We start from the raw sequence: 14,073 nt of genomic DNA, 5'->3' as shown, positions 1-14,073 counted from the left end.
GGCAAGTATTTGGGATTAGCTTTAAAATGCGAGGAAAGAAATATAAACGTAGTTAAGGATTAGTCGTACTACCCTTCCCCTGATTTTTAATATATTTTCCAAGCGTTTTCCTTGCAATACAATTAAGCACAGACTCTCCGTTCTGTTTTGCCTTTTTCATAAGGGTCCTAGGCCAAAGCCTTTACAAGTTCAACCGTTGATAAGAAACCCCTTACCCTGCCCCAGAAAACGAAATTAAAAAGACTTGAGTGTCAGCTTGCCCAGCAGATGCTACCTTAAGATTAAAGCCGAGAAACTTCAGTATTACTTGACAACGGAGGCTCAAGGCTTTTGTTATTGCCTGAATTTACGTTTAAACATTTCTCCTTGGTTTCTTTGTACTACAAGTTTATCGCGTGCATAAACAAGATGCGGGCCAAAAACAAAAAAGAAGTATAAATAAAAAACGAAACGAAGTCAACTCCAACTGCATTTCAGGTTTACTACAAAGTCATGCAACACGGTCATGTGCAACAGAGCAACAGAGTCCGTCTCTTTCCCACCCGCAGCGGCAAGATTGCAGCCGCTGTCAGTCGAATGCTGCAAATTATTGCAGGACATTTGCCCGAATGGCCAAAGGGTAAACAATTTTTTGCATTTATTTATTTTACAGCAACAGGCGAAGAAGCTCGAGCAGCCGCAACAAAAGAAAGTGAAGAAGATAAACAGGAAGGCTGGCTCAAGATGGGGGTCTCAAGAATGGAATACCCTCACAGGAGCAATTTGTCAACCATTCGATATGAAACTTCGGATTTAAATATATTTCAACATAATAGGGCATTGTATTCAGTATTACCAATATCAATTTAAAAATGCAAAACATATTTGACAGCTAAAGTGACCGAAAATGAACTGTAAAACTCCTGGCACTTTAGTAACACTCTTTGGAAGAGTATTGAACTTAATGTTAGCACGAAACCCTAAGAAACTCGTACATCAACAAGAAAATTACGAGCAAAAGAAGACAAAATGAGAAAAGGAAGAAGCTGCAGCATTATCAGTCAAGGCAATTACAAAAGCATCGACAGCAACAGCTTTTATTATTAAGTATTCAGGGCCTTCGATTTTCCAGGTCAGCGGGGAAACAGGAACGAGGACAACAGAAAGCCACAAACCGAAGGCGAGAACTGTAAATATTTATTTATAGGTTTCTTTTCGAGTCGTTCTTTTTTTATTTTTTGGTTGTTGTATCGTTGCAGTGTCACTTTCTTTCGCTTTTGACCATTTTCAATTTATGTATTTTTATTGATTTAAATCTCAGGCAAATGCACTTTTTTTATTGCACTCACATTTTTAATAAAACGAACCAAAACGAAACGAAACTAAACGAAAGTAAAGTTGATCGAGGCAGCAACGTCCATGTCGTCGATAAAATGCCCCCATCCCCCACCGCGAGCCCCCAATAAATGTTGCAATTTTATTATCATTTGCTGGGGGGCTGTCATCAGGTGAAGCAGCGGAGAGAGGAGAGGAGGGAAGAGGAGCGGAGAAGAAGGGAGACAAGGAGTTGCACTCGAAAGTGAAAGTTAGCTTTTTAAGGCAGAAAGCAAAGAGCAGCACACACATGTGCTTCTTTCTTTTGCTCTCTTTCGCGCTTGCGAGCCCAATTTCGTTGATTAGTTTTTGCTTTAATTGAATCAACGACAACATTTTGTCCGTTTAAGGTTGCACACACTGTAGTGTAGTGTAGTGTAGTACGAGCAGTTTGGCCCCACACTGCTGTTGCCACATTTAACATTTAATTTTAATTGCCGCTGGCGCCGCCTGCCCAAGTTCAATAAACTTGTCTCACTTGCTTGTGCCAATAATAATGATGATGATGATGTTGCTGTTGTTGTTGCCACCGATCGATGTGGCATGCTGCAATAGATACGCTGCATTTTTCGCATGTGCAACGGGCCGGCCTTTCAGCAATTGCCGCCACACAATGAAATGGAGCCATTCCCCTTCCGATTTCTGTCGTTTCGTTGCGATTCGTTTCGTTGCGATCCGCTTCGATCATCGGATATCAAAAGGCAGCGATCGTTGCCCCAAACGGTTACACACACTTTTTATATAGATATACTTACATACATATATCTCTGTGTTATTGTTAATTACAAATATCGGTGATTGGGTTGCTCGGCAGCAGTGTGCGCAAGATGAAACACAGAAGTAATGGCGTGAGAAAGTTGCTGCCACTCTGTGGGAGTGAATCCATCGATAGGCTTGCTGAATACCCTATACTGTATACTCTTGATCCCCAGTCTTCTTCTCCACTCTTCTTCTCCTATTACAGAACACAGGAAATGAATTTCGCTCGATTATCCTGCAATTAGCTCAATTCCTTTCCACACTTATTCTCATTCCGTCAGGCGATTAAGAAATTTGGCGAGCTTCCTTTCGCTACGTTTTTGCTCCCCATTCATTTCCCTCGTTTTTTAGCGCATTTTTTGGCCCTCTGCTAATGATCTGTCACGCCCCGAGGCGAACGCATAAAAATGCATTTGGTGTCGTCGCGTCCGCAATAATAAACTAAAGAAAAAAGGCCAAAAAACAAAAAAAAAAAAAAAAAAGAAGTAAGGGAAGCGACAGCCGAAGAACTGGGGTAGAAAACCTACAAAAATGCATTTATTTATTTGCGGCGGCTTGATCGTAAAAATAATTTGCTTTTATTGCCCAAAACGGGGCAAATGATGTTGCCGCTGTTGCATGCACCCAAAATTGGGGAAGGCAAAACAGAGACTTTAATGCGTTTTGTCGGGACCTTTGTGCCTCCACTGGGCTCCCCATCTTTAATTCCCTTCATTTTATTTTTACCCTTTTCGGAGTCTGCAGAAATCCGCAAATCAACGCCTCAAGCCTCGAGTTTTATATTTATTTTCGTGTGCTGAAAGCCATCGACATTTGCCGCACCGCCCAGGCACTTATTCAATTAAACAAAACGCAATTGTTGTTAACACGAAACAAACACACAGCGCCATCTCTTTCGCTCGCCTGTGGCATATTGTCCCTATCCAAAGTCATGAAGCGTCAAATTGTTATGGCCAAAAGATGGAAAAGATACAAATGGCAACGGTTATCGCACAACAAGCGCAATCGGTCGTGTCGCAGGAGATGGATGGCAATAGAGATAGAGATAGAAATAGAGATAGCCATAGTGGCGAAGAAAGAGACCGAGAATGGGCGCAGACAACAAACAAACAAACAAGCAACAAACGGACAAACTAAATGGGCGGGGTAAGCACTTGCCAGAGTGCAACTAAATAGATATTATATAAGCATAAAGAATATGTTCGCCGTCAGCTACGCACCCACAAAAAAAAACGAAAAGTACCAGCTTGAGCTACTAGAAAAAAGCTAATGCAATGCATACCAGCTCTTGAAATACCCTGTAAATCATTTGTAACTCAGAACACTGCAATCGATATGAATTTTGAACAGTGGATGTATTACAGCTCTTTAAAATATGCTATGTAGTTTTACATTTGCAACTAACCATTTGCAGAAGCAATTTCAAATTCATTAACTTGGAAACTTGGGCAGATACAGTATCTTGACATGATATACCCCTCTAGAAGCACTGCTACACGGTATTGCCAGTGGTAGAAAGAGAACTAAACAAGCTAATAATCATAAAACCAAATGACTTTGAACGGCGTCGAAACGCTGTCCTTTGACAGGATGCATGGAGCACAGATGAAGAAAAGGAAACTGCAGAAGAGGAAGACCAACACGAAACTGACGAGGGAAAAGCGTGAAAAAATAAGACGAAGAGCGAGGAGCGGGGGGATCATCAACATTATCGTCAGAGTGACGATTAAAATTTAAGCTTCATTTGTTGCTCTTGTCTGACTCCTTTCGGAGGCGGGGGGAATGGGGAAATAGGGGAATTGGGGGGAATTGGGGGGATTTGGGGGAGGGGAAAAAAATAAGAGAGTGATTGAGGGTTTTTCATGGCTAAGCCAAGGAGACTGTGATTGAGTAGGTGTCAAAAGTTGAATGGGCCATGGGGAAAACGGCAAGGGTTAAAATGTTGCAAAAACTGCCAGACAGTCAATTTTCAATTTCTCCCACCCCCCCTTCACGTACATACGTCCCCCCCATTTAGTCCATCTGGCCCCTGGCCAAATGAAAATTGCAACTAATAAACAAATAAACAAGGCAAACCGAAATGGCAGAGGAGGAAAAAGAAGTGCAAGCGACACAAATTGCAAATGCAACACAAAATCCCCATGCAGTTCAGGGGGCCACCACGCCCACAAAAGGCCGAATGCATTCGCAATCAGATTGAATGGGGAATATAATAGGGGTAAGTGGAGACTTGGAGAAACGGTAGAAAGGGGAGAAAGTAGGGAGTTTATTCAGGAAGAGGGACAGAGACAGAGACAGGGTCAGGGGCAGCAGACAGACGGCGAATGTGGAATCGCTTTAATGGATATCAAATAGGAAACAAAACAAACATTCCCACACAAATATACACATGCAGTGCGGCAGTCGTCGAAATGCATAACAGCACTGCGAGAAAAGTATTTCGAGTTATATTATTCGATAAATATTATTCGAAGTATGGAGTGTTTTATACACATTTCCAAAGAACTTAATGTACTTTTAAATCACAATTATAATGAATATGTTTTATTTCAGCAAACGAAATGCATTGTCCCGTTTTCCTGCAGTGCATTCCGATAGGATCCCAACTGCAGCAGGAGCGTTCCAATCAGAACTCCAGCTGGGTCCGAAAGAGAGAGACCGACAGATAAGGCGCGAAGGAGAGGGGAGAAGGAGGAGCAGGACAACAGTTTTGTTTCATTTGCACAAACATTTCATGTTTTGTGCTCCGTTCCTGTTCCTGTTTCTGTTCTGTGTTATGTTCTGTTTTCTGTTTTACTTTTCGCTTTTCAACTTGCTCATCCACGCCCCCTCCGCCCACTCCCCGCCTTTCATACATCCTTGCTCTTTCATTTCGCCAGGCTCGTTTTTACTGTTTCCACTCTTCTTTTTTGCAATTTTTTGCACGTTGCGTTTTATTTTTGTGTCTGGCAGCTGCTCGACAGCAACAACAATATTGATTGCAATTTCAGCCTGCAGTGGAAACGAGAGGGAGGAGTTGGGGTTCTTCTCTTTCTCATTTGGCTGAATGGCCCAACACAAAAGCCTAAAAGCACACACACACACACACACACACATACACTGAGAGACGGGAGGCAGACAGATAAACACTCACACACACGCCCAAAGCTTGGCTTATGAACCAACAGACGACATCATGCTGGCTAAAATGGGGAAGCAGTGCAGCAAGCAGTGAGGCAGGGGAAGCAGTGCACTGTGCAAAGGATTCGGGATCCTGAGATAACAGCAATGGGAATGTGTTAATCACTAGTTTAAAAACTTTACCGCAAATCTAAACTAATATTTGCAATAAGCTAGCTATAGTACATGAAGATTGAAAGTTTCATATTATTTCCTTAACTTGGCTCCACCGATATTTCCCGGTGTAGATTTAAGTTCTGCATAAGAGAGTGAGACAGCACACAGAGGAGAGGGACGGAAACTGCTGAGCCAACGAAGCCTTTAAAGTTGGCAAAAAGCCTGCGGATGGAGCCACACACATGTGCGCCCATACAGTTGGATGCGGATGTGGACACGGATGTGGGTGGCGAGTACAGGAGGAGGTTCCAGGGAAAACGGAGCTGGAGGTGGAGGTGGAGCTGGAGTTGCCCTGGCATTGTCTGTTGGCAATGAAAATACGACAATAATGACGTCGAGGGAACTTTCCGCCGGAGAGTCATGCGCCGAGTCGTTCGATAGTCAGGCAGTCAGGCGCCCATAGAAGGTGTGGGTGTGTGGGTGTGCGTGTGTATGTGCGGAGTGCTGCAATGCACCAGTTACTGTGGATAAATGTGGAAACTCCTTGGTGGCATGTTTAAGGCATATGTAATAAAACAACATCCAGATAATGTGTGCTCTCCGGATTGTGAAACAGCATTACCCAAGATATTAAGCACATGTAAAATAGAAACAACTTATGAATATTGTGAATATTTGTTTTGCAACCACTGTGCAGGCTACCCTGTTGTGCATATGTTTATTTAAGTTGCAGTGTGCGTGTCGTTTTGGCAAAGATTTCATTAATAGCTTTTGCGGTTGTGAGGGCGTAGGAACCTGGTGGAAAACGAGTAAGCAATGCATACTTGATTTGATATTCAACAAAAGGTGAGTAGTTACCCCCTTCCCCCGTCTTCCCCCTCTTTGCACCGCTCCTTTTCCCTAGGTGGCTTTTTACTACACCCCCTCCCTCCCTGCACATTCAACATTTCTCCTACATTTCTCTTTCTGCCCACACATCGTTATGCGCTTTAATTTGCAAATGGTTTTGCAGATTTGGTTGCGGTTACGAATTATGTGGGGGGAGTCTGCCACAGTGGTCACCCGTTGTGATGGAACTACGCAGCGTGTCCGAAACAAAGCTTTACAGAACAAAAAGTGTCTGTTGTGGCGCGACTTTTAATGTTTCCTCAATTTGGCTGCCCAAACAGAAAAGGTCGTTAATTGCTGAGTCGCCCCCTTCCCTAGAACGCTCTTTTATGGATCGCATATGTAAATAAAATACATTAACTACACTTCTAGAAAATCTAAACTATTTATTGCCACTTTAGAATAATAAGTTACAAGTTACATACTTTGCTATTATAATCTTTCTAAGCTACTCCCATTCAAAGATCCCCAAAAACATCATGATTTTTCCCCGTGCCTTTTGTAAACCCCACATAGTATCTATGCCCATAGTCATCGAGTTCCAAGTCGCACCATTTCATTTCATGCTTGGCTGCCCCCGTCTTTTGTTTATTTATCATCGCCGAGCGAAAAGTGAAACCTAACCTCACACATATATAGGGAAATATATTCCGAAATCAGACAGAACCTATTCCAATATGCGAAGCCCCCGAGCAGCGGAAAACAAGAGAAAAACAAACGTCATCGATATGGATGTGTAATGGGGTTCCGCGTTAATAAAAATTTTACAGTGCAGAAATTTATGCTTCAAGTCTAGACGACAGTTTTTGGAACGTGCTCAATTAGCACGCAGCTGCGGGGGGGCTATGGAAATGCAGGGGTATGGGAGGGGGAGGGGTTGAAACTAGCGAGAAAAACAAAAACAGAATTTAAAATTAAATTTTTGCAATGCCTCACGACTGTAATTCACTCATATTTACTACGGAATACAGAACCCCCGGACCCAAAGATAAACTATGCACCGATATGGCTATATCGCCACCTCCTTCTCGCTCTTTCAAATCTTCCGGTATCTAGCTGTCTCTCTTTCTCTCTCGCCGGCACAGTCAGAACAACAAAAGTCGTGCGAAAGTTGTTAATTTTCGCTTTAGTTTTGTTTTTTTCACACCATATCACCGCACTCGTTATAGAAGGGGGATTGGCATATTGTCTGAGGCTTTTCAAAACAAATATATATGGAGAGAAGATAAGGTGCCGACTGAGCAATACCCTATGTTCTAATGACACAGTCCGAGGAATATGAAACTATGCCTTCTTGTGTATTATAACTTAATAAACAAAAAGCTATACAAAAAATGTAGTTATGATGATTCAACCTGCTAGATAGAATCACAATGTATCTGTGAAATGCTATAATATGTAGCCAAAAATAGAACTTAAATGTATCTGAACGCCACATCCATGAGTTACATCTGAAATTGCCAGCTAGTCACACCCTTTGGACACCCGTTGCGTTTGGTATGCAAATTCAAGACGCTGACTTTGTTGCTACTTTGTTTTTATGGTCTGTAGCTGCAAATTGTTGTAGTTTTTCTATTCTCGGCGTGCCTTTCGCAATTTACTTGCAGTTGCGAACGTTCGGGAAAGTATTGCGCCGTTATTTCGGAGATGGGGTGAAAATCCAAGTGAAAACCAAGTAATCAGGGGGAGGATGCTACGCCCACGTGAGTGTTTTGGGCCTACGAATGGGAAATTATTTGCAGACAGCTACAGATAGACAGAGAGAGGGAGAGAGAAAGAGAGGCAAGCAGGAAGAGCTTTCTGCAAAAAAGCCGAGAAACTGGAAGAGGCACAAAAACAAACAGACTTCCGCCTCATCCACCCACCGAAAATGAATACATAAAATGTGTCTTAACCTTGACATTGGACGCCAAATACAAAATACAAAAAAAAAAACAAAAAAGAGGAAAAACACAAATATGCCGGCAGACAAAACAAGTTAAAACAAGAGCGTGGGAAAGAGAGGGCACGAGGCGAACACATTCATTCATTAAACAGAGACGGCAAATTTAAAGGGAAAGACAAGAACTTTTGGCTTTCTTCCTTTTTATTTTTTATTTATTTTTTTTTTTGCTCACCTTTTGGAATCAGCAAAGTTTGTTTATCATGGCAGCAACAACAGAAATTAAGTAAAATAAAAATGGGCCGCGTGTGGCGCTAAAAATAAACGCCAGTAAATGCAAACAAAACACGAAATGAAAAATGAAAATACAAAAAAACGAGCGGCGATAAACAATTTTATAGACGTTTATTTTTGAATTAAACGCAAATCATCACAAAATGCTGATAAGCAGGAATGATAAAAATGCAGGCGGCAAGAAATTGCAGGAGCAAGACAAATAGAGAGAGGACACCAAACCGAAACTTGTATACTCTTGAATACCCTTTAAATACAAGAAGATCGCTGGAATTGCATGTAGCTTTTTTTTATCACTAGAAAGCAGATACCAGAATAATAATACCCCCTTTTCAGGGTAAAAAAAAAACACACGCAAAAAAAGACGCAAATTTCGTGGCCTTGAAAAGTGGGCAAAACAGAGAGAAAGATAGAGAGCGAAAAGCAGAAGAATGAATGGAATTATGCCATAGAAGGCAAAACAAAGTTCTCAGCTTGGAAAGAGAGGGCAAGCTGGCGCGTGAAAGAGATGGACAGAGGGTGAGAGGGGTTGAGATTCTTGAAACCTGAAGATCGCGTTCAAAACAACAACATAAAAAACATGAAAAAAAAACAAAAAGCGATCTAATTCCCTTTCGTGTTGTTCTCCTATTCGCATTTTTCTGATCGCGATTGAAATAAATAATATTATTCGCTGCTCTGGGAAACGGAAATATTAAAATTTGGACACACATCTGGGAAACATACCAAACGATAAATGTCCGTTGCTATGTGGCAGCATATAAATTTCAATAATTTTTCATTGCCTATGATTTATGATTAAGCAGAATCAAGAACTACAGAATAAAAGAAAGCCTTGACCCAAAGCAACAATTATTAAAAAAGATTATTATATTTTATAAATCCCCTGAGAGGTTGCAGATCGCCAACTTCCTTGAAGAGAAATTATTCGCAAATTTGTCGAATCAACAAGCGCATTTTATTTAATATTTAATATTTCAGCAAATATTGCCTGTGTTTCGCAGCTGTTCAGCCGTCAAGGTTATATAATCTATGGAACCGGCAAACGAACGAAAAACGGGCAAACAAACGCCTCAATTGTTGATAACACTGTGCAACACGATAGCGGAACCAGTGTATCAATCTGGTATCTTTTTGGCATGTTTGTTGATAAAACTTCGAGCTACTGGCAGTTTTATTAAAAGGAATAGTTGAAACACTTTGTGATGTCCTTAAATGCCCCCCTGTCGCTCAGTGTAATTGATAAAAGTTTGGCGAATAAATATTGAAACCACATGCTGGGGAATTTCGCCTACCTTTCGCTTCGTTAAACAAGTTAACCAAGTATTTAAGACTAAGGAAACATCGCATATAACCGCTTATCGGTTATTCTTATCATAAACATCAAGAGTAAGGGATAAACTTGGCTTGTGTATCTTGGACTTACCGCACTCGCTCGGAATAGAGTTCCACCTCCTTGTTCTTCTGCTGCTGCACCAGTTGCTGCTGCTCGTAGCTGGCCAATGGCTTGAAGTTGCTGATGTTGGCCAAAGCAGGCAGGTTATTCTGCTGCTGCTGCTGTTGTTGCTGCTGCTGCTGGGGAGCAATCAGCAGGTTCTTGGACAAGCCCAGTCCATTTTGCAGCAGATTGCTGCCGAAAGCGGGACCCAGAGGCTGGATGAGCAGCGACTGCTGTTGCTGCTGCTGCTGTTGCAGCAATTGTTGCACCGGCGACACGGATATCTCGCCACTGGACTGCGAGGCCGATGGCGAGGTGGAACCACTGCCGGCTCCACTGGAGGACAGGCTGCCAGCACGGGCGCGCAGGTCCAGGCCGAGGACATTGTTCGGATTGAGGATGTTGCTCAACGTGGCCAGCGCACTGGGCTGCAGCAGGCCGGAGGAGGAGCCATTGCTGCCACTGCCATTGGAGGTGGTGTTGCCGTTGTTGTGGGGCAGACCAGATCCTATGACGCCCACATTCGGATTGGGCGTGAGTCCGGCGTAGCTGTTGCCGTTGTTGTTGCTCAGGGGGATTTTGGCGTTGCCATTACCACCGCCGCCGCCGTTGTTGTTGTTGTTGTTGCGGTTCCGCTTCTTCTTGGCCTTCTTCTTGTCGTCGTCCTCGCTGAGGCTGCCATTGCCCAGATTGGCCCTACCATTGCCCACCGTTGACCCGTTGAGGTAAATGACGCCCTGGCTGCTCGGTGGCACCCAGTCGAGATCCTTGCGCAGCTGCCCCCTGCCGCACTTGCAACTGCAAGCCTTCTGGACCAGCTCGTAGCCTTTCTTGGTCCACAGATGCTGCAGACGCTGCCGCTCCGACCAGGAACGAGCACGGCCATTGGACTTGAGCGCCTGCAGGACACTCGCCTCCCACCACTCGAAGCACTCACGATGCATGTACTGGCCGGCGCTGCAGTTTTCGTTGTTGCACAGCACGCGGATGCAGTCCGCCAGGGAGAGCTCGTTCAGCGGTATCAGCGTGTCCAGTTTGCGGCAATCTCCGCTGGGCAGGCAGCAGTGGACCACACCACCGCCACCGCCAACGCCAGCAGTTCCCTGCATGGGCGCCATTAGGACGCCTGAAGAATTCGCGTTCTCCGCGTAGAACTGCAGCAGTTGCTGCTGCTGCGTCTGGTGCTGCTGATGCTGCTGCAACTGTTGCTGATGATGCTGCTGCTGGTGATGCTGCTGCTGGGTGCTGTTGCCGCTGCTGCTGATGTTGCTGTTGCGACGCGGAGCCATAAATTTGTGTTTGCTTCCTATGAGAATATGCACTCTTTGCAGCGAGAAAAGATTTTGTTGGCTGTCCTCGAGAATCCTCAATCTCTATTTCGTATCAGCATTTTGAGCACGATTATAAATTTCAAAAATATTGCTTGTTGATTTTTTCGATGCGCGATTTGCGGTCTATTTAAATGCTGCTGGCATATATTTATTTATTTTTGAACCGATTCCAGAATATTTCTCAACTGCTGGTCTGGCGTGTGTTTTCCAGTGAGTTTTCGTGAATTTTAGCGGGTTTTTTGTAAATTTTTCGAAATTTTGCAGACAAAAGTCTGATTATGTTCAGTTGTACGGATTTTATAGATTTTTATTTTCGGAATTTATTTCTTGTAGTTTGTGTATAGTAAATGCTTGTTATTCTGCGATTTAGTCTGGTTAGATTAATTTTTCAATTGTTTATATACGGATTTTCCGAGTGGGGTTCTACCGAGAGATGGTATTACTTTAAACTTGATGGGTAATTGCTTTCACTTATTGCTTAAAAATCGTACACCTCTTTGCTGTGTGTATCAAAAATACTTGGAAAAATTCCCGTCAATGCAGTCTGTTGTGTTTTTTCGTAATTTTCTGATTTGTTGTTGTACCTGAGCTGAGTTTATTGTTGTTGTAGAACGTTAAGTATCAAAAATTGTTTTTTATTGTTTATCTTCGCTCCGTCCCTGTCCCTATCTCCCTCTCACACGATCGTTCGCTCTCGTTCACACACGCGGCGCCATGTTCGGCAATTTTTCACATTTTGCTTCGCTTTCTGCGTTTGTTTTTGCGCCTCTCTTTTGCCGCTTCTGGTTTTTTTGTTTTTGCCGGCAAAACAGAAAGGAATAGAGGAGAGTGTAAATTTCCGATTGGTTTTTAAATTCGCAGGACCAAATGTAAACTGGAGTTGAAGAAGTGTTCCTCTTCGATTTTTTCGATTCGGTTTGCAGCAAGTTCTTCTGTTTTCTGTTCTTCGCTGTTGTTGTTTTCCGTTTTTCCCACCTACGAACGGCGCACGCAGAGAGAAGCCAAAAAACACAACCAACCAGATCGAAAGCGAAATTCAAACTGATTTTGGTCCGTGTTGCTCGCTGTTGTCGGACCATGCGAACGAACTGAAAACGAAACGAAACGAAAAACGAACATCGAACATCGAACGTCGGGCAGTTGGAGTTTTCCTCCACTTCGATTTTCCGCACATCTTCTTCACGTTTTTCGGGGTTGGTGGGTGGTGGTTGGCTGGTTTTCACTTTCCACCACCGCCGCCAACCGCTCGCTTTTCATTCGGCGGAAAACTCAACAGATTTTTGGCGCTAAAATGGGAAATGGAGTGGGAAAATTGGGGAAGGAGGCTGGAAAAGCGTCTAATTCACTAGAATTTGCCAGTGTAGGCTAAAATCTGTAAATTTTCTTCCTTTCATTTTATATTTGAACTCTTGTAGCATTTACTTTTAATATTTAATGAGTATAATATATATGAAATATTTTAAAATTATAGTACAATTGTTTAATATATGTTTAAATAAACAAGCTTATATCCAACCTATTCTTAGGAAATGTAATATTTAATATGATTTTCTAAAAAATTGTTAAAATTTCACAGTTAAAACGGAATTTAATATAGTTTTTACCCTTCTCGCTTGTAATAATTTTTTTTTGCAAATTAAATGTATCTAAATTATATATAAATATGTTTGTATATTTAGGGAATTTTTTTATTGCAAAGCCAATTTCATTTACAATTAGAAGCTTTCGATGATTCGCAAAAATTCACTTTCGTTGCGGCTCGAAGCAAGTTCGATTCGTGTTCGAAGCCGGTCGTTTCCCCTCCAACATGTTTGACTCTAACGCCGAACGCGTTGCCTCTGCTTCACATGCATGTGGTGTGCATAAGTGTTAGTGCCAGAAACCGGCAAAGTAAACAACATGAGAACAGGGTTGCCGAGTCGCTGGAACTCGAACTTGCAGCGCACTTTTGCTTTCCTTGGCTAATCTTTTAAGTGGAAATGCTGTTTGCTGTCTCCCTTTGACGGAACTGCCGTTCTCTGTCGATAGCTTTTTTCAAATATACATACGTTTCTATATATTGGCACACACATTCGCACAAAAATACAATGCGTGCGAATGCCAGCAATAAAAGTGGCATTAAAAATACACAGCCAACAGCAGAGACAAACTGAAAAAGAATTAAAACATTAAACTAATAAGAACCGAAGAATACCCTTCAATGGAACCAAGAAAATTTAAATAAGGGGGCTTTAATTTGGAACATGTATGTAAGTACAATAGTATTTAAACCAATATTTAATATTAGCTTAAAGATTTCGAATTTGCTAGATAAATGTGTATGTATGTTTAAACATATCTTATGTTATGTTCCAATTGGACCTATTAGTTGCCCCTTGTCTGTAGGGTATCAGAGTCGCCACCAAATCCAAAAATGGCTTTCAAACGCAGAGCCTTTTTATTGTATCCTCGCTTTTTTGTATTGTCCTCTGCCTCTCTTTTCTCTTCTCCCTACCTCCTTCTATTCGACTCCTTTTTATATAAAAATTCCCGCTGCGCGTGTTGCAAAAAAAAGTATGCGAAAACGAACAAGAAGAAGCGGTGGAAACGGCAAAACAAGGGCACGTGTAGAACGGGTTGGTCGGTCCGGGAAGGGAGGGGTGGGGATCTCGGAACCAGGTGGGGTTTTCTTATAGGACTCTCAGGATCCGGGGTTCTATTCTTTTGGGAACTGCGGTGCAAAGTCAAGGTCCAATTCCACTTATTTTCGAGTCAAACTGCGCAGTTTCCATTTTTTCTCCCGATTTCGACCTGCCAGAAAGTAGAAAGAAGAGGACAAAGAAGGAGGGCGAGAAAAGAGGGTTCTGATATAA

General features: G+C 42.5%; 1 protein-coding gene across 1 annotated transcript in view; it reads right to left on the bottom strand.

Moving 5' to 3' along the window:
• LOC6538875 (headcase protein) overlaps window positions 1-12,279 on the bottom strand; it is an 80,001-nt gene extending 67,722 nt beyond the window's left edge. Inside the window, exon 1 of the mRNA XM_002099343.4 lies at window positions 9,879-12,279. Within this exon, the coding sequence (XP_002099379.3) occupies window positions 9,879-11,179 (1,301 nt within the window). The 5' untranslated portion in view covers window positions 11,180-12,279. The remainder of the gene's footprint in view (window positions 1-9,878) is intronic.
• Window positions 12,280-14,073: the final 1,794 nt, after the last annotated feature.

This window comes from Drosophila yakuba, chromosome 3R (assembly GCF_016746365.2).
Source record: "Drosophila yakuba strain Tai18E2 chromosome 3R, Prin_Dyak_Tai18E2_2.1, whole genome shotgun sequence".
Taxonomy (NCBI): domain Eukaryota; kingdom Metazoa; phylum Arthropoda; class Insecta; order Diptera; family Drosophilidae; genus Drosophila; species Drosophila yakuba.
This window is presented reverse-complemented; position numbering and strand designations above follow the sequence as displayed.